This window comes from Bombina bombina, chromosome 10 (assembly GCF_027579735.1).
Source record: "Bombina bombina isolate aBomBom1 chromosome 10, aBomBom1.pri, whole genome shotgun sequence".
In the NCBI taxonomy this organism is placed as follows: Eukaryota; Metazoa; Chordata; class Amphibia; order Anura; family Bombinatoridae; genus Bombina; species Bombina bombina.
In genome coordinates, this window is record NC_069508.1 from 33421030 (window position 1) to 33446258 (window position 25229).

A 25229-nucleotide genomic window follows, 5' to 3' on the forward strand; every position below is an offset into this window, starting at 1 on the left:
TCAAGCCGTATCAGAAGGACAAGATGACCAAACCATGAAGATCGCCATTCACCACAGCCTGTCACATAAGCACATTGTGGGCTTTCATGGGTTCTTCAAGCCTTGAGGACAATTACTTTGTATTTGTGGTGCTGGAGCTCTGCAGGCGGAGGGTGAGCTGCAAAGTATATGTGCAATTTATTGTAAAGGGTGCAACTTCCCTGTGATGATGTTATAACATCAGACAAAATAAATGTTTGAATATGAAGAAGGGGACGTTAGTGGGGACTATTTGGGATCTGATTTAAGGGATCCTGATGGGGTACTAGTTACCCTTCTGAGCATACAAGGGAGGTGGTGGGGCAACTGTAAAAGGGCTGAGATCAGGAGAGCTTGAGGGGAAATAAAGGGTTATTGATTGTATATTGGATTTCAGCATGGGGAGAGGGGTTAAATTTCAGTATTTGGGGCATTTATAGAAAGTGGTTAAAATGTAAATTGTTCAGATGGGGGTGGGTAGGGAGTGCCTCATGGAGGGGTAAAACATCAATGGGTTCGGGTACTGGAGAATGAACGGATATGCTGGTATGAGGGGTAACATTACACTACACACCCAGTCTCTGCTTACAGTAATATATAAAAGGAAATCCCCATACTGTGTTTTTTTATATTTTTATTATACCACTCTGTCCCTGATCACACTGCAGTGCAAGTCCTTGGTTGGATCCTTTTTGGCATAGTTATTTGGGCCACCTACATACATTTGCCCATATTTTATCTTGTTACCATAAACCATTTGTCACAAGGCATCCATTGGCGATATGAAAAAAAGGATTAGTTACTGAGTTTTGCTACAGGGTGCACAAGTGTCTAGGACACAATTTGGTAAATGCAGTGTGGGAGTATTGCAGAGACAAGGCAAATTCATGGCTAATGTTGAGCATGTTTGTATTTTAGTGAATCTATAAATTAGATTTTTTTTGTGTGTGTGTGTAACACACTAACCCAATAATAAATATTGCTTTAACGTGATAACTGATATAAATAAAATCCCTGGCAGTGAGAAGGTTAATTATATTGCATGGCATTAACAATGTGACAACTGCACATTCTTCTTGCTGCATGCATCCTATGGGAAAAAGCAAGTTCTCAATGTATACTTTAAGGGGTTCTCATTGGGTAAGCTTGGCACGTCATCGGGCCTGTGGTCATCGTGGCCCCGAGGGGGGAGGCCCCCGCTGCGGCAGGCGTCCCTTATTTTTCAGTATTGAAGGTGGCAACCCTACCCCGGAGTAACGTGCCGCCTCACACACAAGCACAAGTCCGACTGCGGCCACAAATAACCCGGATCCCAAGAGCACTTCCATGCCTCATACTCATCACTACTAAAATACGGGACAAACCCCGTCCCGTATTGATTCAAAACGGGACGCTCTTTATTTTTCTCAAATACGGGACAATTCCGTATTTTAAGGGACGGGTGGCAACCCTAGGCATGTGTATGCTACCTACCTAGGTATCCCTTCAACAAAGAATAACATGAGAATGAAACAAATTTGATAATAGAAGTAAATTGGAAACTTTTTAAAAATTGTATTCTCTATCGAAATAATGAAATAAATGTTTTGGGTTTACTGTCCCTTTAAGATTTGGATAACCGTTTTAAAATAGATACAGCATTGATTAAGGTTGGATAGCAAAACAGTTTATATATTTCAAGCAGAAGAATTATATGTGCGTATTTATAAGAAACCGTTGCAGACGAGGTAATTTAGTTGATAGACATGAGTATGAGGTAACTTGTTTTGACACCCCAAAGATGGCGCTGGTTGTCAAAATAGCCATGGGAAGATGACGTTTAATCTCGCGATATTTCCACTTTGGCCATTCACCTCCCGCCGACTCTGGCGCTGCAGATCTGTCTGTTGCTGTTTAGTAACAGCGTCTCTCCTTGATAGCCAATGGAAAACATCAACATTGAACCGGAAGCGGAAGTAGTTTAGACCTGCAACGGAGAAAGGGAAGATAGAAAGAATCTCTGCACCGAGAGCGAACCGGAGAGTAAGGTTAGTGACTGCTGTGTGAGTGCCCGGGTTGCTAAGTGTGCTGCAGTGAAGGAGTAAACCCATAAGCTGTCCTGTTGTACTAATGGGGCCATGGTGTGTTCATTACTGTAAACCACATAACAAATGCTTATAGACAGGCAACTTACTGTACTATGTACTCAATAGAATAGCAACTTACTGTACTATCTACTCAATAGAATAGCACCTTACTGTACTATGTACTCAATAGAATAGCACCTTACTGTTTCCACCATTCTGTGACCTGTTTTACCTGAATAAATGCTATTTATGAATTGACCTCACTTGCGACTCCTGAAATCTGTTTCTACACCTTACTGTACTATGTACTCAATAGAATAGCACCTTACTGTACTATGTACTCAATAGAATAGCACCTTACTGTACTATGTACTCAATAGAATAGCACCTTACTGTACTATCTACTCAATAGAATAGCACCTTACTGTACTATCTACTCAATAGAATAGCACCACCTTGCTTTACTATCTGTCTACTCAATAGAATAGCACCACCTTACTGTACTATCTACTCAATAGGATAGCACCACCTTACTGTACTATCTACTCAATAGCATAGCACCACCTTACTGTACTATCTACTCCATAGAATAGCATCTTACTGTACTATCTACTCAATAGAATAGCACCTTACTGCAACTTACTGTACTATGTACTCACTATAATAGCACCTTACTACAACTTACTGTACTATGTACTCACTATAATAGCACCTTACTACAACTTACTGTACTATGTACTCACTATAATGGCACCTTACTGCAACTTACTGTATTATGTACTCACTATAATAGCACCTTACTACAACTTACTGTACTATGTACTTAATATAATAGCACCTTACTACAACTTACTGTACTATGTACTCACTATAATAGCACCTTACTACAACCTACTGTACTATGTACTCACTATAATAGCACCTTACTACAACTTACTGTACTATGTACTCACTATAATAGCACCTTACTGCAACTTACTGTACTATGTACTCACTATAATAGCACCTTACTACAACTTACTGTACTATGTACTTAATATAATAGCACCTTACTACAACTTACTGTACTATGTACTCACTATAATAGCACCTTACTGCAACTTACTGTACTATGTACTCACTATAATAGCACCTTACTACAACTTACTGTACTATGTACTTAATATAATAGCACCTTACTACAACTTACTGTACTATGTACTCACTATAATAGCACCTTACTACGACTTACTGTACTATGTACTCACTATAATAGCACCTTACTGCAACTTACTGTACTATGTACTCACTATAATAGCACCTTACTACAACTTACTGTACTATGTACTTAATATAATAGCACCTTACTACAACTTACTGTACTATGTACTCACTATAATAGCACCTTACTACGACTTACTGTACTATGTACTCACTATAATAGCACCTTACTACGACTTACTGTACTATGTACTCACTATAATAGCACCTTACTGCAACTTACTGTACTATGTACTCACTATAATAGCACCTTACTGCAACTTACTGTACTATGTTCTCAATAGAATAGCAACTTACTGTACTGTGTACCCACTATAATAGCACCCTAAATGCAACTTACTGTACTATGTACCTAATAGAACAGCAACTTACTATACTATGTACTCACTATAATAGCACCTTACTGCAATTTACTGTACTATGTACTTAATATAATAGCCTCCTTACCATAATAATGTGAAAGGTTGTCAGGCAATGGTCATGTCAGTAGCAATACAGGTTGCTGTAAATATCTGTAGAAACCATACAGCGCTCTGTTCTACTTAAAAAATACCAGTGCAAACTTAATTATCTCAGTTATCTAAGATGTGATTGATTTCTATGGAATTCATTGCTACTATTCACATGATGTTGAGTACTTTTTCCCTGCAAACTTCTAAAGAAGATGCTTTTGTTTTTTATAGCAGTTCCAAGCAGATCTGAATGCATCATTTTAATCTCATGTTTGGAATCCAGCATCCATGCCCTATCTGTCATGCTTACCTGTTTATACTTCATATCATTACACTAATGTGCTAGTAAGTATCATCAGCCAATCTACATAGGCATTTACAAATCATAAATAAGCTATAGCTTTACCTTTTGCATTATCCGTCTTATGTTTATTTTATGGTAATATCTTAGTATGATCATTTTAATAAGTGATCACATTAAAGGGATTTTAGAATGGTGTTTCTAATATTAAAAAGAAAACATTAACAGTGTAAAACTAAGGAGGGGTCTACCAATGGTAATGTAACACAGTGGTAAATCAGTTATCATTTTTATTGTCAGGATGCCGCTCCCCTGCATTGTATTCAATTGGAAAGTTAACTGGCAGAGTATTTAACCTCTTAAGGACATATGACGGAATTTTTCCGTCATAAAACAATTGAGCAAACTGAAAGCTGTGTCCTTAAAGGGTTAATTCTGAGTTAGTGATACAATGTGGATATTCTATGTAGAGAAGTTGTGTTGTGATATGTTTGAGAAATAGAAAATATTTGCAGGGTATAGCTGTAAAAGGTTTATGCCAGATCTTGTGTACATTTGTTAGAGAAAGATTTATCAGAAATGAAAACTCACCCCTTGTATGTAAACAGACTATAGACATAAAATCATCTTTGTGTAATGAGTCCTTTTGACTTTTTATTCTAGTGTAATTACTAAATTGTTGTTTTTAAAGATTTTGACATATCATGCAAACACAGCTTCCAACTTAATTGCTCTGATATTGTTTTAAACAGATTAGACATGCATAATTATGAAACAGGCATTTGGCACAATGCAACATTTCTTAGAATTGTAATACTGGCTCTAAACTTTTTTTTATTATTGTGCATATAATTATTTACAAACATCCTGATCTCACTGCTATATACATATACCACGAGAGCTGAATGTTACTGGCTCCTAAAATTGTCAAACATCTGCTTTACACTATAGCACAGATCCATCTGGATCTGTTTATTGTCTTTTGTTTATGATGCCGATACAATAGTGATCTCTTGCTATCATTATTAAAAAAAGTAGGAATGTAAAGCTTAGGAGCTGGTCCATTTTAGGTTCAGCACCCTGGATAGCGCTTGCTTATTGGTGGCTACATTTAGCCACCAATAAGCAAGTGTGACCCAGGTCCTGAACCAAAAATGGGCCAGCTCCTAAGCTTTACATTTCTGCTTTTTAAATAGCAAGAGTACGAAGAAAAATTGATAATAGGAGTAGATTATAAAGTTGCTTAAAATACAATGCTCTATCTGAATCATTAAATAAAACATTTGGGTTTAGTATCCCTTGTAAGACAGGTTTTTGAGGCACTCAATTCCTTGGATATATAGGGGTTAAATTCATTGCGGTGTATTACTAAGGATGGATGTCATTCAAAGCCCTTTCATGTCTATTAATTCAGTAAGACAATTTCTAGATCCAGCAATTATCAGCCTCAATTTCTCATTATACCGAATGGTAATTGCACATTCTCTTACCCAGCTTTGAAAATCTGCTTCCGCCACACCCCAGTGATCATCGCACAACTAGTGAGACATAATAGATTCACTAACTGCTCTGCACTTATCTGTATCATACGGTTTTTCTGTGATGCGCAGCTTTAAGATGTGGGCTGGATCCATAACCTGCTATTTGCTGCACTTTGTCATGTATTTTTTATTAATGATATTGGTCACATCGTGGTAAAAACGAGCAATTTAAGGCTTCACTATTTAAACATAGATTTTCACGGTCTTTAGGAGCCAGAAGGTCTATCGATTCTAGAATTAAATAGGAAATGTGGGTAAGCTATATAATAAGAAGATTCTGTTACCTTAATGGTAGAAATGGATTAGAGATATTTATTTACCTGCTGCTTAATGAGAGTGATACATTCAAAGTTACTATATATATATATATATATATATATATATATATATATATATATATATATATATATATATATATATATATATAGTGTGTTTGTGATTATTTAAAGTTTTATATATATATATATATATATATATATAGTGTGTTTGTGATTATTTAAAGTTTTATATATATATATATATATATATATATATATAGTGTGTTTGTGATTATTTAAAGTTTTATATATATATAGTGTTATATATATATATATATATATATATATATATATATATATATATATATATTTATATATATATATAGTGTGTTTGTGATTATTTAAAGTTTTATATATATATATATATATATATATATATATATAGTGTGTTTGTGATTATTTAAAGTTTTATATATATATATATATATATATATATATATATATATATATATATATAGTGTGTTTGTGATTATTTAAAGTTTTATATATATATATATATATATATATATATATATAGTGTGTTTGTGATTATTTAAAGTTTTATATATATATATATATATATAGTGTGTTTGTGATTATTTAAAGTTTTATATATATATATATATATATATATATATATATATATATATATATATATATATATATATATATATATATAGTGTGTTTGTGATTATTTAAAGTTTTATATATATATATATATATATATATATATATAGTGTGTTTGTGATTATTTAAAGTTTTTTATATATATATATATATATATATATATATATATATATATATATATATAGTGTGTTTGTGATTATTTAAAGTTTTATATATATATATATATATATATATATATATATATATATATATATAGTGTGTTTGTGATTATTTAAAGTTTTATATATATATATATATATATATATAGTGTGTTTGTGATTATTTAAAGTTTTATATATATATATATATATATAGTGTGTTTGTGATTATTTAAAGTTTTATATATATATATATATATATATATATATATATATATATATATATAGTGTGTTTGTGATTATTTAAAGTTTTATATATATATATATATATATATATATATATATATATATATATATATATAGTGTGTTTGTGATTATTTAAAGTTTTTATATATATATATATAGAGAGAGAGAGATATGTTATTTTTTGTGAAGCAACCTTTCCTTCAAAACTATTTATAATTTAGCAATATACATTCTGATAGTGTAATACAACTCTGTTCTCCACAGCAAATGTTGCCAGCTGGGTGGCATTTTAAAGTAGCTGGGGCAGTGTAATTCTTTGCAATATTAAACATTTATTTGCTATTTATAAATGTTACTTAAGCTATTCAAAGCAGAAATTAATTGCATAATTTAACATAAATGTATTTAATGATGTTATGCAACAAATTTTTAAATAGTTTAATATGAGCCAAATTTATCTTAATATTGGCTTACATTTTAGATGGGTGGTCAGTAAAATCAGCCCATTAAAGGTCGTGGGGAATACACTGCAACTGTTAATAAATTAGAAGCATGCCTGTTGCTTTATATTATATATTCAATGGCAAAACACTTCCCGTTTTATTGCCATTATAAGATTGTGTACAGTCTTTTTATTTATGTGTAAATGTTTTGGTACACCAGTAACTAATGAGCATTTGACAGATTTCACAGTATATATATATCTGTGATTGGCTATCACATGATACATGGGGCTGGGAAATTAAAGGAAACATGAAATCAGTTGCTTTTTTGAAAATCATAGTGTTAGAAGATTGTATTTTTATTATTCATTTGCTGATTTTGCGACTGTACTTAAAGGGACACTGAACCCAAATTTTTTCTTTTGTGATTCAGATAGAGCATGCAATTTTAAGCAACTTTCTAATTTACTCCTATTATCAAATGTTCTTCATTCTCTTGGTATCTTTATTTGAAATGCAAGAAAGTAAGTTTAGATGCCGGACTATTTTTGGTGAACAGCCTGGGTGGTTCTTGCTGATTGATGGATAAATTAATCCACCTATAAAAAGTGCTGTCCAGATTACTGAACCTAAAAAAAGCTTACATGTCTCAAATAAAGGTAGCAAGAATACGAAGAAAAATTGATAATAGGAGTAAATTAGAAAGGTGCTTAAAATGTCATGCTCTATCTGAATCACGAAAGACAAAGTTTGGGTTCCGTGTCCCTTTTAATGTTTTTTTTTTTTTTTAAATAAATGCTGGATATAAGTTTGTAAAGCAAAAAAAGTAGCCTAAGAATAATATGTAGAAGGTTTTTTTCTTTTAAAATAAAAATGATATTATTTATTTAAATGTTGAAGAAAAAAGTGTAAAGTCAGTAAATTAAAATATATACATTTTTTTAACTGAATAGTGCTAGTGCCTGTGACATTCAGATTTGATATATTCTATTTCAGCTGTGCATTTGCCATCTTATAATTGTCATATGAAGCAGAGTTGGACATCAAAACACAGTTGAACTGTGTTAAAAAAGAGCTAATTGTAAATGACCTTCAATAGAGGTTTTTGGTTAAAGGGCCATGATACCCACATTCTTTCTTTCATGATTTAGAAAGAGAATGCATTTTTAAACATCTTTCTAATTTACTTCTATTATCTAATTTGTTTTATTCTCTTGATATTCTTTGCTGAAAAGCATATCTAGATATGCTCAGTAGCTGCTGATTGGTTGCTGCTCATAGAAGCCTCATGTGATTGGCTCACCCATGTGCATTGCTTTTTCTTCAAATAAGGATATCTAAAAAATGAAGCAAAATAAATAATAGAAGTAAATTGTAATGTTGTTTAAATTTGTATGTTCTATCTGAATCATGAAAGAAAGATTTTGGGTTTAGTGGCCCTTTAAATTCATGGTAAATCTGAGTGTTAAAAAAAACGCTAGAATTTACCATCACTGGAAATAAACTGGACTTTTAGTGATGTTTGCTAAAAAAAAAAAAGGTGCTTAACTCACCCTTTCTGTGCAGCGGCTCCTAGCTAAAGTCAGTGCCTCAGGCGGCCCATGGTCCATCGCTACTTTCCTAATGAGGTGACGCTCCACCCCTTGCCCAATAACCATCCTAGCATTCAGAACACTGTCAGATGACTAGCACGGCTATTGGTTTAGAGATGAAAACATCACCTCATTGAGAGAAGAGCGCTGTGCTGTGGGCGGCTTGAGTTGCTGACTTTAGTGAGGAGCTACAGCACACACGGGGTGAGTGAAGCACCCTTATTCTTACAAACTCATCACTGAAAGTCGTTTGTTTTTAGTGATGGTAAATCCTAGCGGTTTTTAAACGTTCATATTTACCAGTACTTTAAACCATGTGATTTGCAATTTAACATGTTTAAAAAGGTGCTTATATTAACCCTTTCGTGACAGGGTTAAAGTGCCTACATCGGAACAACTGTTCCGATGTAGACAAATTGAAACTACGCGATCGTGCATACGATCGCGAGATTTCAATTATTGGATCGCATCTGGGGGGCGTCCCTACAATCCTAGGAACGCCCTCCAGACCGCGATTAAATCCCTGAAGCACAGAAGGCTTCAGGACAGCCGTTAGTTATGACGTTCCATTCCGTCATAACGGCTTTAAAGCCCAGTCTAATTATGACGGAATGGAACGGCATAACGGCTTTAAAAGGTTAATAATACCAATTATTATTATTATTATTATTATTATTATTATATTTTTACAAATTTGGATTATAATTTAACTAGCCCTGCAAGTGGGGTAAAAGAAAGATTTGTTTAAATGTAATTATTACATAAAATCATTCTCTGGCTCCTATAAAATTGTGTTTGCGGCTCCTCAGTAACCTGGGTGGCTCCTACATACTAGATAAATTTGCTTACTTCTGCAGTTGACAGATGGCTTTTCTTAAAGGGTTATGAAGCCCAATATTTTTCTTTCGTGATTCAGATAGAGCACTGGTTTTCAAACCTCTCATCGGGTCTCCCTAACGGGCCAGATTTTGAGGATATCTGAACTAGAGCACATGTGCAATAATTACCTCATTAGTAAACATGGTTATTAACCTAAAACTCTGTATAGAGTATACCTTTTTAAACGACTTGCCAATTTTACTTCTATTAGATAATTTGCTTAGTTCTCCTGGTATCCTTTGCTGAAAAGGATACCTAGGTAGGCTCAGGTGCTGGGAGCCAGATGCCGATTGGTGGCTGCACATTTATGTCTGTTGTGATTGGTTTACTGATGTGTTCAGCTAGATCCCAATAGTGCATTGTTGCTCCTTCAATAAAGGATACCAAGAGAATGAAGCAACATTGGTAATAGGAGTAAATTGGAAAGTTGTTTAAAATGTATTTTCTATCTGAATTCTAAAAGAATAATTTGTGTTTTATGTCCATTTAAGCCAATTTAAAAGGCAAATATAGTGATAAAATGATGTCAAAATTCTTCAGCGCATTTCATTTTATCACTCGAATGGTCCCTAAACTTTTTTAAAGCTTAGGCTTTGCAATCTTATGATGTAATATAGGGGTAGTCAACTTATTTAAAAAGTTGAAAAAGTAGCTATGTAAAATTGTGTATTTCTTACACTCCTTTTTGGGAGGCTGCTTTCTGCTGCTGCCTTATGTTTACATAGCTTTTCTATAGATGAAACTGCCACGTATTCAGAAAATGATTACTGGAGTATTAACAGACAAATCAGCTATTTGTGTGCTATTTTTCTTTCTTTCATGATTTAGATAGAGCAGCAATTTTAAGCAACTTTCTAATTTACTCCTATTATCATTTTTTCTTTGTTCTCTTGCTATCTTTATTTGAAAAAGCAGGAATGTAAGCTTAGCAACCGTCCCATTTTTGGTTCAGACCCTGGGTAGCGCTTGCTGATTGGTGACAACATTTAGTCACCAATCAGCAAGTGCTTCCCCGGTCATGAACCAAAAATGGGCCAGCTGCTCTGCTTTACATTTCTGCTTTTCAAATAAAGATACCAAGAGAATGAAGAAAAATTAATATTAGGAGTACATTAGAAAATTACTTAAAATTGCATGCTCTGTCTGAATCATGAAAAAAAAAATGAGTTTCATACCCCCTTTAATGACCACAACGTACCCTGCAAATATTCCAAAATCCCAAGCAGTTTGGATAAAAGGAGATATATATATAATGTGTGTGTGTAAGTAGAATAAAACAAGATATAGAACACACACATTATAATAATAGCGCAATAAAAGTTGGATTTGTAGTTTTCAGTTGCAAGGCCTAGAATGGATTTGGCCATACAAAGCCAAATTGTAGGTGTGGCTGGTGGTGGTCAGTGAGGGGCACCCATAGATGTCTTGGGGACTCTAAGCCAGGGGCACCAGGAACTAATTTTAAGGTGCCAGTGTTTTCTGGCGCCCTGCTTTTTTGATCTGACCCCCGATTTAAGAAACGCCAGCAGGTAAATGGATCATTGGGCTTACATTAAAGTGGAAAACATTTTACATGACAGAATTCCAATAACTCCTCTAGTTATCAGGCAGTCGCAACGTAAAAAATTGTAGGATCAGAGTTTTGTATTCGGCAAGATATCAGTGGGAAAAACTTATGTACTGAGTTAAATTACAATAATAAAAAATGCAAATAATGAAAGTGTATTACTTTTTATTTCTGTACTTTAGTTAAACATTTTACAGGGAATTAAATGATTAGTTTACTTTTAAAGGAGCAGTCAACACTGTAGATTTGCATAATCCACAAATGCATGATAAGAAGACAATGCAATAGCACTTAGTCTGAACTTCAAATGAGTAGTAGATTTTTGTTAAATAAATTGCAAAGTTATGTCTCTTTCTACTCCCTCTGTATCATGTGACAGTCATCAGCCAATCACAAATGCATATAGTATATTCTGTGAATTCTTGCACATGCTCAGTAGGAGCTGGTGACTCAAAAAGTGTAAATATAAAAAGACTGTGCACATTTTGTTAATGGAAGAAAATTGGAAAGTTGTTTAAAATTACTGCTCTATCTGAATCATGAAGTTTAATTTTGATTTCAGTCTCCCTTTAACTGTGTGAGTTGTTGGCTGCCATCCCTCACTACTAAATCTCTGTATCGCATCATTTGATACTGTGCTCTTCTCCGCAACAGCTGTTCAGACGAGTCTCCAGCTCTGCTGATCCAGTGACAGTTTTGTTTTGAGCTAAATCCTTAGCTGGAAAGGAGTGAGGTTACATATGTACCATTTAAGATCGGAGCTGTGGTGGTGATTTTTATTTATTTTCATTGCCACCTATTGATAACCACGTTTTTGGTCACTTACAGATGAATGGCTGAAAAGAATACATGGCAGACACGGGGTTCATCGGACACCCTCTCATATCCACAGGTTCACAAGGCCATTCAAGGTAAGTGGCATTTGTGTGGCATCATATCAGCAATATATGATAGTTTGGCTTTACATATCCCAGGAGAGGGGGGAGCCAGTGCTTGGGGTATTTCCCCCCTCTATATTAAATTAAAAAGCTATTACACTGTAGGATCAGACTTGTTAATTATGGACTAAGTAACTGTGAATGTGATATATCCCTCAAGAGGGTCTGTGTTTTAAATACACAACCCTCTGATCGTGGTCTGAGCGAAACTCATTTCCTGCATGTCAGAGAATGTGTGAAGTGTTATGCTCTTGTCAAAGGCTGTCGTATTTTAAAATACTGATTAGTAAAATGCTTTAAAGGGACATACAATCTTTACTTCCAGAAACAAATTTGACTTTTTTCTCTTGGTGTCCTTTGTTGGAGAATATAGCTAGGTAGTGTGCGCATGCCTAGAGCACTATATGGCAGCAATTTTGCAAGCATGTTTTTAACAATGTTATACGTTGTGCAAACTCCGCTGACATCTAGGGCTCAAAGGTGTATACTATTATTAAAAGCTTTGTTGCAAACTGCTGTCATAAGGCTCTACAGACACGTGCACGCTACTTACCTAGGTGTGCTCTTTTACAAAGAATACCATGAGAGCAAAGTAAATTGATAAAAAAAAAAAAAATGTATGTTATGCTGTGTCTATAGCATGACAGAAAGTCTTTGTGTCACATATAGCAGTGCTTGCCTGACCTGCTTAGAAGTTATTAATGGTCTCGCTTCATGCTGTTTGTGAGCCAACAGGAGAGTGTTTATATGTATATAACAGTTTAAGGGACAGTCTACAAAATTGTTATTGTTTAAAAACATAGATAATCCCTTTATCATTCATTCCCCTCTGTGATTACCTTATCTAAGCCTCTGCAGACTGCCCCCTTATTTCAGTGCTTTTGACAGACTTGCATTTTAGCCAATCAGTACTGGTTCCTGCATAACTCCACGAGAGTGAGCACAATGTTATCGGTATGCACACATGAACTAGCACGGTCTAGCTGGGAAAACTCAAAACGCACTGAGACAAGAGGCAGCCTTCAAGGGCTTAGAAATTAGCATATGAGCCTACCTAGGTTAAGCTTTCAACAAAGGATACCAAGAGAACAAAGAAAGTTTGATGGTAAAATGAAATTGGACAGTTGTTTGCAGCATCCACTTCCAGTTCTCAGAATTGGAAAACCTACAATTTTCAGGGTAAATTTACAGGAAAAAGGGGCAAAATAAATAATGAAAGTATATTGCAGTTGTTTGTTTTACTGTGTATAATAAAACATTTTATTTTATAGTCTCTAAGTGCTTCATATCCCTTTAAGGTACTTAACACTGGTGTAACTTTTATTTCTTGCAGAGCTCAGCAAAGCCTGGGAGACTCTCTCTAACACTAAAGCTACTGTAAGGATCTTGTTGCACTTACTGCTTGTTTGGGGATTATGGGTTATAGAAGCTTCCCCAACTGAAATTGTTTTATAGTTTAGATTCAGATTCAGAATCTTTCTGTTGGGGATTTTTTTGCAGAATAATTAGCATAAATATTCTGCACAGCTTTGTGAGACCATATACCGGTGACCCCTCTTGTAAATTTAGTGGCATGACATAGTTCTTTTGCTTTTTACTTTACACTCCATCTAGAATTGCCTAGAAGTGCGATTATAACGCTATATTAGCCCCACACCCCAAAGTAATTCTGAAACACTTTTTACATCTATGGCTATAAAGTCCTTTTTAGCGTGAAATGTGTCAGATGTAAAGGACACCTGCCATGTGTGTGCACTTTATATTGTTGCTTAATAAAAATACTTTTGGAGTGCAAAGCCTTTCTGAAGACATTTTTTTACATCTTTTCCTTTCGGTATGTCGTTAGAAACACTTCTCATATTGTACCAAAAAGACTGTTGTCATTTTTTGTAATCTAAATCAGAGTTTCTGTCACAGCTGAGACACATTGAAAATAAGCTGGATGTAGCACCTACAAGCCCTTCTGAGTTTGACCCAGTTATGGAAACCAAGAGACAGTCGAGTAACGCCACTCGTAAAATTAGTCGAAAGGGTAAGTCTTATTTTATTGGAAAGTCTATTGAAATTTATACACAGGCAAATATACATACTGTATATGCATACATTTTATATATATATATATATGTGTGTGTGTGTGAAGTGAATTATATCATTATTATTATTATTATTATCGGTTAGTTGTAGAGCGCCAACAGATTCATCTGTTTTATGTATGTACTTCTCTGTATCTGCAGATGGACGGTATCTGGACTCTGGTGCACGTATAAGCAAATTGTCCCAATCAAACAAATCCAAAAGAGAAAAGTCATCTCGCAGCCCCCTTCGTGTTACTACGCTGGAGAGCAATGTCAAGGCAACCAGCCATGTTGCATTCAGAGAACCTTTGGCATCATATAGGTAATTAGATTATGTTGAAGAAGCCCAAACTGTAGTTTGCTTTCTAACAATACTCCATGGTCAAATACATCCGACATTTGTCTGGATTCTTCTTTTTTTTTTAAAGTATACCGTTTAAATTGTTTTATCGCTGTCTCTTCCCCTTTAGTTGTTATTCATTCATCCTTTCTGCTTTATCTTACCTTATTAATGTCATTTATGTTCCTCTTGTTTTAGGGAGGCTCTTAGTGACCCATCTGCGTTATCTGAGAGGAGCACTATGCAGCCATCAAATGAAAGATTTACAGGTGCTCGTGAGGAAAGGGACTTTGATAGCACACGTTCCTCTGCAATTGATGAGACTTCTGTAAGATACCTAAATGACCGACCAGCTATTGATGCTTTGGAAGATCGGTTACCTGGTCCTTTCAGCGATGTTACAGGCTTTGCCTCACTAACAGACCACAGGGGTATTGGATCATTAGACAGTTCTCACCCTGTTCCTTCGTTCAGCCCTTCAAGCCAAAGGCTGGAGACCTTGAAAAGACGTCAGCCTGATGCCAAACTGGAGAAGCTGAAGGAACGTATACGCCGACAGTGGGAAGTTTCGGGGGAGAGGGATGGCAAAGAACGGTTACCTGGGTCAGTAAACTATACAGAGACTGTTACCTCTGCAAAGACCCGTAAAGTGGCATCTGCGCCACCTCCACCTGTCTATCAAGGTGAGACTGGAATGTAAATTATGCAGTTAGCTAAATGCCGTCTGTTCAGTTTGTCTCAGTTGTACAATTACTAACAGGAGTTTTAAGATGCAACTATAAAATAATTGAAAACTAATGTCTATATTTCAACCCTTTGGGGCATAACTTTTTTTTTTTTTTTTTTAACTATTTCAGCTCCTGATGCATGTGACACAGGGAATTAGATGTTGTTTAGGCTTTCTGTTTTTACATGGTTCATTTGCCAAGCACTAAGGCTGTTTTTAACCCCTTAAGGACTGGGAATTTTAGAGAAAAACTTGCCCAAAGTACCAGAGAATTTTTAGCATTTTTGCTGTCACTCCATTTAAACAGAAATAGTTGTTGTTTTTTTATTTACCTATAAAAACTATATATATATATATATATATATATATATATATATATATATATATATATATATATATATATATATATATATATATATATATATATTAGATAACCAATTTTTGCCGCAAAATGCAATCATATAAAAAAAAGTTAACTTTTTCTGAAACTTTGGGTTTCTTACTGAAGTTATTTACACACAACTACTGCAGTCATAAAACAAATGGTTGTAAAAGCTTCTCTGAGGTCCCCTTTGTTCAGAAACAGCAGACAAGCATGGCTTTGCCATTGTTTTTGCCGATTAAAAGGCTGCTAATTGTATCTATGCACCACACTGCTGAAATTTCGGCAATGAGAGAGGCTAATCAGTTAGCTTGTAAAGTAAATTTTAGCTGTAGTATAGAGATTACCCTCCCCACCCCCGGATCCATTCGAAACAGCGCTCTTTCCTCCCTCAACCCCCACTGGTCACCCCCATGTTTTTTACTTTTATTTTTTTAATTATTATTGTTTTTTTACTGTATGGATCCCTCCCAAACAGCTCTAACCCTCCCCTTTCACTGTGCCACCATCTTAGGTACTGGCAGTTTTTTATTTATTATTTATAGAAATAAAAAAAGTAGTAGCTACATCCAAAAGGCATAAGGGGTTAAAGACAATTGTTGTTATGTAAATACAAGGTTGTTACAATATAAGTGTCAGAGTCTCATACTAAATAAACTCCATAGTTTTGTTATCCAAACAAATTAGTGCCGTATCACAAAAATAAAAGATAAATGTTTTAATAAATGTTATCAGATTTTATATAACATGCTAGTCCTAAAGCCCGTGTACACAGGCCATTCCACCCCTTGCTCTCTTTCTACCCCCCTCTCTTTTGCTATTTCCCCCCTCTCTTTTGCTCTCTCTCTCCCCCTCTCTATTTTGCTCTCTCTCTCCCCCTCTCTATTTTGCTCTCTCTCCCCCCTCTCTTTTGCTGTCTCTCTCCCCCCTCTCTTTTGCTCCCTCTCTTTTGCGCTCTTTTGCTCCCTCTCTTTTGCGCTCTCTCTCCCCCTCTCTTTTGTGCTCTCTCTCCCCCTCTCTTTTGCGTTCTCCCCCTCTCTTTTGCGTTCTCCCCCTCTCTTTTGCGTTCTCCCCCTCTCTTTTGCGTTCTCCCCCTCTCTTTTGCGTTCTCCCCCTCTCTTTTGCGTTCTCCCCCTCTCTTTTGCGTTCTCCCCCTCTTTTGCGCTCTCCCCCTCTCTTTTGCGCTCTCCCCCTCTCTTTTGCGCTCTCTTGCTTTCTCTCTCCCCCTCTCTCTTGCTGTCTCTCTCCCCCTCTCTTTTGCTGTCTCTCTCCCTCTCTTTTGCTCTCTCTCTCCCTCTCTTTTGCTCTCTCTCTCCCTCTCTTTTGCTCTCTCTCTCCCTCTCTTTTGCTCTCTCTCTCCCTCTCTTTTGCTCTCTCTCTCCCTCTCTTTTGCTCTCTCTCTCCCTCTCTTTTGCTCTCTCTCTCCCTCTCTTTTGCTCTCTCTCCCTCTCTTTTGCTCTCTCCCTCTCTTTTGCTCTCTCCCTCTCTTTTGCTCTCTCCCTCTCTTTTGCTCTCTCCCTCTCTTTTGCTCTCTCCCTCTCTTTTGCTCTCTCCCTCTCTTTTGCTCTCTCTCTCCCTCTCTTTTGCTCTCTCTCTCCCTCTTTTGCTCTCTCTCTCCCTCTTTTGCTCTCTCTCTCCCTCTTTTGCTCTCTCTCTCCCTCTTTTGCTCTCTCTCTCCCTCTTTTGCTCTCTCTCTCCCTCTCTTTTTGCTCTCTCTCCCCTCTCTTTTTGCTCTCTCTCTCCTCTTTTTGCTCTCTCTCTCCTCTTTTTGCTCTCTCTCTCCTCTTTTTGCTCTCTCTCTCTCCTCTTTTTGCTCTTCCTCCCTTCTCTTTTGCGCTCTCTCCCCCCTCTCTTTTGCGCTCTCTCCCCCCTCTCTTTTGCGCTCTCTCCCCCTCTCTTTTGCGCTCTCTCCCCCCTCTCTTTTGCGCTCTCTCCCCCCTCTCTTTTGCGCTCTCCCCACTCTCTTTTGTTCTCTCTCTCCCCTTTCTTTTGCTCTCCCTCCCCCCTCTTTTGCTGTCTCTGTCCCTCTCTTTTGCTCTCTCTATCCCCCCCCTTTTGCTCTCTATCCCGCCTCTTTGTCTTTTGCTCTCCATCTATCCCCCCTCTTTTGAGCTCTCTCACGCCCGGCCACGCCCGTGTCACTCCTGGCCCCATCCACGTCACTCCCCCCTTACACTGGTCGGTACTCGGTACATTACGGATATTATGGATCATATTATTACTAAAATAATTTTTACTTAAAACGAGTATGGGAAAATGCTTATTTTGAGAAAATTTAAATACATTTATTATCATTTCAGTTTTGAGTTTTATGTCTTTTTTTTTTTTTTTTTTTTTTTATCAAGCACCAGCGAATCATTTACCTACAAAAGCCCTTGTGCCTGATAAATTATTTGAAATTGCTGTTTGCGTATTCAGCCATTGTTCACAGGAACATGTCTATTCAAATGGACTGAACCTATGTATCTTTCTGTACGCAAAGGCCAGCGATTAGGTACTGCAATTGTTATTATATTATGGATGATGGTTTCAATGAGCAAAAACAGGCATTTCATTTTTAAGAATACACCTAAAATAGCAATCTCCAATACATTTTAATACCTGGCATTGGGGACATTATATTATGATATTGTATAAAGACCTTCCTTTACACCATCCTTGTATTACTTCTTGCTTCAGGTTTTAATCCTCCAGTGACAAAAATTCGCACACCAGATGGGAAACTGTGGCAGGAAGAGGAATTTAACCATCTCAGTGCACAGCTTTATGGGAACCTGCTGACTGCTCCCCAAGGTAAGGACTGGATGCTGTGTGTGTGGGAGTTACAGTTTATTAAGGTGGAGGCCTTGGGAATGATGGAAATAGGACACGAAGTGAAACCTTGCCTATATTAAATAAGAGACTGGCTATAAGGACATTGGAATGTTAAAATGTTACAAAACACTCTTAGTTCCTTAAAGCAGTGTTTGACAAATATGTTTAAAATTTAGGAGCCAGTAAGAATATTTAAAAGCCAGACATATTTTAAGAAGCCAGGCAGTTGTATTTTTATATAGATATATGTAGAATAACCCAAAAAGTTTGGAGCTAGGGGTAAAATTCATTTGTTTGGCCCCTACTCTTGCCCTCAGGAGCTGCAAATCATTGCCACACACAGAAGGTTGTGACTGCTGTTTGGCCACATACATGCATATAATGATCCTGATTGGCTTACCTACCATGTTGTGCTTAGGAGTGGTAATGCTTTGTGGCTCTTGAGCATCAGTTTAGCTTTGTACAAAAGTCTACCAGGTAACATTTATTATTATTGCATTGCATTACATTTTTTTTAAATATATATATTTTAAATAAATTTGAAGTTACAGAAATAGAATGTGTTAAAGGCCACATGATCTGTTAAAGTGAAATACAAGTTGGAGGGAGGAATTATGCTTTGACAGGCTGACATGGCTGCTGGAACTTATGTTTAGTTCTCTATACAGAAAAACTATCAATCAATGAAAAATCACAAATGAAGAGAACATCCAGGCCGGTTAGAAAAGTGCAGAGATTTACAGAGACTGGTGGTTCAGGAAGTCCTGAAGGCAAGACAGGTGAGATGATAAAGTCCATAACATACTTGACTTGTAGTTCTGCCTGTTAACTTATTTAAGGTCCTTGTTCTTTCCATTGTCATTTACTGACTTTGAATTTGCACTATTTATTAATAGTCAAGGGACACCTCATAAGTACGTCGTCCTGGAGAGAGGGTCAGAAGTTGGTGAAACAGATTCTAGGCCCTGGACCGAAATTGGAAAAGGAATCAAAACCTTTACCCAGTGACAGTCATGTTGACAAAGTGACTTCATCTGCCATTAGACAGATGTCCAAAAGGCATACGTCCAGTGAGAGACAGAGAGACCAGCGACCCACATCCAAAGATGAGCAGCCTGATAAAAGGACATCTTCAAGAGAGAGACAGATTGACAGTCAGACAAAGCCCACAAAATCAGGTCAGTGGCTACCCTTAAATTGATGCATATTTGAGATATTCTACTGACTGGTGCATTAAATGTACATAATCGTAGCAAATTATTTTACTATAGTGCTAGAACCTGTTTTCATTTTGTATGTATGTTTTTTGGGGTTTTTATTGAGGTATATCTCAAGTGAGAACTTAACCTCAATTTTTCAACTCTTATTATCTCTGCTGACTAAGTAATACAATCTTCTACAACATATCTGGGGTCACTTTTGGACATCTCACATCATGGTATATCTCCTACATAGATAAAAAGAAAGGGTTAAAAACACCCTATAGGAGTCGCTATAAATCAAAGAACCAATATCATATACAGAATTGTGGACTCTCAAAATTAGAAAAAAAGAGAACAAAATTAGATACACAATAGGAAACAATCTCTCGCTAGGATACAATACAATACCAATATACTGTTGTATTATTATAAAGATGGTAGTAAATCGGTCCCAGAGAAGGTCTTATTGATGTGGTAGAGTACTTTAGTGAATGCTGGACACTTATGTATTGTCCATCCGGATCAGGCTGCTCTCTAACTTCACCAAGGGTAGGTAATTCTGAAGATAACAAACACAAGGAAAGAGGCGCCGTATGTGTGAATCAATTAACAACAGGATATCAGCACATAAATAACACAGGGTACTCGCATGGTGTAAAGGCATCCACTTGTGCCAATAGGAGCAGGCTGGCTGGTTCTTCACAGCAAACCAGCTAGCTGAACTCAGGCAATAACTGGATAAGCCGGGGAGGTGATCCCCCACAAGGGGCAGCTGGATAAAGGTGTTGTTTCAATCCCCAGGAAGGCCAACGGAGGGATACAGGGAAGGTAAACCTATGAGCCTCCCCAGGTAGCGTAGTATAATGTGTGTACAGCAATGAGAGCTATTGGTTAAAACTTTTCAAATTTGTTTAATAAAACAATAAAAACAAGTTAAAAAACACTCATGCTGAAAATGGTGCAAATACAATGCTGTACATTGCATTTGCACCATTTTCAGCATGAGTGGTTTTTAAATCAGCCTTTCATCCTTCCGAGGCCGGTAAAATGAGTACCATTAAGTTGGGTAATAATAATACCTGTTACCTGTTATCTGTGCCGCAAGTCGATTAAGTTCGAGGTTGTGCGCTATACAAGTATCCAATTATTATTAAAGCATGACTACGGCTCCTACTCACAAATTACATCAATACCATGACTTATAACAATAGGCTATAATAAACGGTTTCATCTAGGGGTCATAATGGATACATTTATTTTATGCCATCATATTAATATCTAAAGGGATAGGGAAGTCAAAGTTAAAGGGACATGAAACCCATGGTATTTTTTGTTGAAGAGATAGGTAGGTGTCTGGAGCACTACAAGGCAGGATATAGTGCTGCCATCTAGTGCTCTTGCAAGTGGATACATTTCTTGCAAAGCTGTTGCCATATAGTGTTCCAGACATGTGCACACTCCTGAGCTTTTTTCAAAGAAAGATACCAATAAAATGTTTTGGTTTTATGTCCCTTTAAACTTACATGATTCAGATAGAGCATGTATTTTTAAGACACACATATCATAGATTACTTGTGGCTAACTGGTCTCGTCATTGGCTCACCAGATATGTTCAGCTAGCTCCCAGTAGTGTATTATTGCTCTGGATCTAGGGTTGCCATATTGCTTCTTTAAGAGGAGGACACACATGAAAAATACATATGTCAGAGTTCTAATAATTGAAGATTATTTAAACATTTCTTCAAACAGCCCCTGACACATGTATTTTTCATGTGTCCTCCCTTAAAGCGGCAGTATGGCAACACTATCTGGAGCTGACTATAACTACGTGTGTAATCCCATTGCAGGGGTTAAGCACACCGTTATATACAAGCAATTATGCAATAACAAAATGTTCTAGGATATTAGAGCATTTTTTGCCTTTTTTATGTTCCTTTAAAACTGGTTTTATCTTAATGTTATCTATATTATAATTACAGTGATAATTTAGCCCTGAATTTCTCATATTATTTAGTGCATCACTTAATAATTAAACTTCAGTCATGTTTATATTGTGTAATACAGCTTAATTTCATTATTTTTGACATGTACCGTGTTGTTTTTTTCTTTCTTCCTTTTTTATCGATTGTATACTTCTGTTTAAAAAATAAAAGCTGTCTGGTTCTATTCTATTTATTTATGTTATTAACTGATAACAACATGGGTGCAAAATTAATACATGTAGAAAACCCTTTTATGCAAATTGCTTGGGACCGGAAAAGGTTTGGATTTTGGAATTTTTTCATCTGTAAAATGGGACAGTTTGGAGAGGGGATGGGACAGAGTGCAAACAACAATATCCTATGTCATTTAGGAAATATTTACACGTCATAATACAGCTTATACATGTAGCCTAAAGGTAGTTTTATATAATTATTATTACTTTTGTATACATAGTACCCTCAGAAAGACAGAACAGTATTGTAATCAGGTAATATTTGTTGTTTTAAATAAATATAGACCATTTTTGCATCTTACAATACAAAAACAAAGGCACAGGTAGAGTGTATGCATACCTGATAAATTTTTTCTTTCCGGGCATGGAGAGTCCACAGAGTCATTCCAATTACTAGTGGGATATTCAACTCCTGGCCAGCAGGAGGAGACAAAGAGCACCCCAGCAAAGCTGTTAAGTGTAACTTCCCTTACCCATAATCCCCAGTCATTCAGCCGAAGAAAAATGGAAAAAGTGTGTAAAGGTGCCTGAGGTTTACTCAAAAAACCTGCTGAATTATATTAAAAAGAGGGCGGGGTCATGGACTCTCCATGCCTGGAAAGAAAGAAATTTATCAGGTAAGCATACATTTTGTTTTCTTTCCTATGGCATAGAGAGTCCACAACGTCATTCCAATTATTAGTGGGAACCAAGGCAGGAGGACCTAACCAGAAGGCACCACTGCTTGAAGAACCTTTCTCCCAAAAGAAGCCCTCAATTAAGGCAAAAGTATCAAATTTGTAGAAAATTGTAGAAAAGTATGCAAAGAGGACCATGTTGCCGCCTTGCAAATTTGTTCCACAGAAGCTTCATTTTTTAAAGCCCAAGATGAGGAGACAGCCCTAGTGGAATGAGCCGTAATTCTCTCAGGAGGCTGCTGTCCAGCAGTCTCATAAGCAAAACGAATCATACTTCTTAACCAGAGGGAAAGAGTAGTAGAAGTAGCCTTCTGACCCTTACGCTTTCAAGAGAAAACAACAAACAGGGCAGAAGATTGCCGAAAGTCTTTAGCAGCTTGTAAGTAAAATTTTAGAGCATACACAACATCCAAGTTATACAAAAGACGTTCCTTATGAGAAGAAGGATTAGGACAAAAAGAAGGAACAACAATATCCTGATTAATGTTTCGATCCGACACCAGCTTAGGGAGAAACCCTAATTTAGTATGAAGGACGGCCTTATCTGCATGAAAAATAAGGTATGGAGAATCACACTGCAAAGTAGAAAGCTCAGAAACTCTGCGAGCGGAAGAAATAGCAAGGAGAAACAAAACCTTCCAAGATAACAATTTTATATCAACAACATGCATCAGCTCAAATGGAGCTTGCTGCAAAACTTTAAGAACTAGGTTAAGACTCCAAGAAGGAGTAACAGGTTTAAACACAGACCTGATTCTTATCAGGGCCTGAACAAAAGCTTGAACAATTGGTTATTCTGCCAGACGTTTGTGCAAAAGGATAGACAGAGCAGAAATCTGACCTTTCAGAGTACTGACTGACAAACCTTTCTCCAGGCCATCCTGAAGAAAAGTTAAAATTTGTGGAATCCTCACCCGACTCCAAGAAAAACCTTTAGCTTCACACCAAAAAAGATATTTATGCCATATCTTATGGTAAATCTTCTGAGCAACAGGTTTACGAGCCTGAAGCATAGTATCAATGACTGCCTCCGAAAAACCGTGTCTAGACAGGACTAGGCGTTCAATCTCCAAGCAGTCAGCTTCAGAGAATCTAGATTTGGATGGAGGAATGGACCCTGAAGTAGAAGGTCCTTCCTCAGATGTAATCGCCAAGGTGGAAGAGATGGCATCTTCACTAGATCCTGCGAGGCCAGGCAGGAGCTATTCGAATCACAGACGCTCTCTCCTGCTTGATACGAGCAATAACTTGTGGAAGGAGAGCAAATGGAGGAAACAGGTATGCTAGCTTGAAATCCCAAGGGACCACCAGAGCATCTATCAGAGCGGCTTGAGGATCTCTTGATCTTGAACTCTACCTTGGAAGCTTGGTGTTTTGACGAGAAGCCATCAGATCCAACTCTGGAACCCCCCACCGGGGGGTACCCTGTAGAACACTTCCAGATGGAGAGCCCACTCTCCAGGATGAAAAGTCTGTCTCCTCAGAAAATCCGCTTCCCAATTGTCCACTCCTGGAATGTGGATGGCAGATAGGAGACAATCCTTCATGGCCAAGGAACCCCTAGTTCCTCCCTGGTGGTTGATGTAAGCTACTGAGGTGATGTTGTCCGACTGGAATCTGATAAACCGGACTAAAGATAATTGAGGCCAAGCTGTCGAGGCGTTGAAGATTGCTCTCAACTCCAAGATGTTTATGGGAAGAGAAGACTCTTCCCGAGACCACAGGCCCTGAGCTTTCAGAGAAACCCAAACAGCTCCCCAGCCTGACAGGCTGGCGTCCATAGTCACAATCACTCAGGAAGGTCTCAGGAAGCAAGTGCCCAGAGACAGGTTTTCCTGTGACATCCACCACGAGAGAGTGTCTCTTGTTAGGGGGTCCAGATTTATCCTCTGTAATAAATCTTAATGGTCTCTGTTCCATTGATGGAGTATGCAAAGCTACAACGGTCGCTGATGGAACCGAGCAAAAGGAATGATGTCCATGGAAGCCACCATCAGACCAATCACCTCAATGCATTGAGCCACTGATATACGAAAAATAGACTGGAGGGAAAGGCATGAAGCAAGAAGTTTGGATTTTCTGACGACCGTCAGGAAAATCTTCATGGACAGGGAATCTATGTTTGTCCCTAGGAAACACACTTTTGTTGTTGGAACTAGAGAACTTTTTACAGTTTCACCTCCACCCGTGGGAACGCAGAAAAGACAAAAATCAAGAAAATAGAGAGACGCACTCACTGAGACAGAACAATAGTTAGAAAACTTCCGTGCTTGTCCACAAGGCCAGTGCCACTCAGGGTGCAGTCTCTTTTTGCACACTATGCCTTTTCACAGAGAAAAAATATCCTGTAGCATATCAGTCTGATCCTGCTCAATGACAGTCCAGCACCGAAATACCAGGCAATTCTTCTCTGAACAAGAAGAACAAAAAACCC

General features: G+C 37.0%; 1 protein-coding gene across 6 annotated transcripts in view; it reads left to right on the plus strand.

Annotated features, from left to right (window-relative positions):
* Positions 1-1910: 1910 nt before the first annotated feature.
* The window catches only part of CEP350 (centrosomal protein 350), a 101413-nt gene continuing 78094 nt past the window's right edge, over positions 1911-25229 (plus strand). For 5 of the 6 annotated variants that reach the window (XM_053693935.1, XM_053693940.1, XM_053693937.1 and 2 more), the window contains exons 1-10: positions 1911-2045; positions 4028-4141; positions 12254-12336; positions 13697-13740; positions 14281-14395; positions 14598-14760; positions 14977-15461; positions 18567-18680; positions 19370-19480; positions 19598-19879. In XM_053693935.1, the coding sequence (XP_053549910.1) occupies positions 12258-12336; positions 13697-13740; positions 14281-14395; positions 14598-14760; positions 14977-15461; positions 18567-18680; positions 19370-19480; positions 19598-19879 (1393 nt within the window). In that variant the 5' untranslated portion in view covers positions 1911-2045; positions 4028-4141; positions 12254-12257. Of the gene's footprint in view, positions 2046-4027; positions 4142-12093; positions 12159-12253; positions 12337-13696; positions 13741-14280; positions 14396-14597; positions 14761-14976; positions 15462-18566; positions 18681-19369; positions 19481-19597; positions 19880-25229 lie in introns of those variants that run through there. The other variant, XM_053693936.1, reaches the window with a different exon arrangement.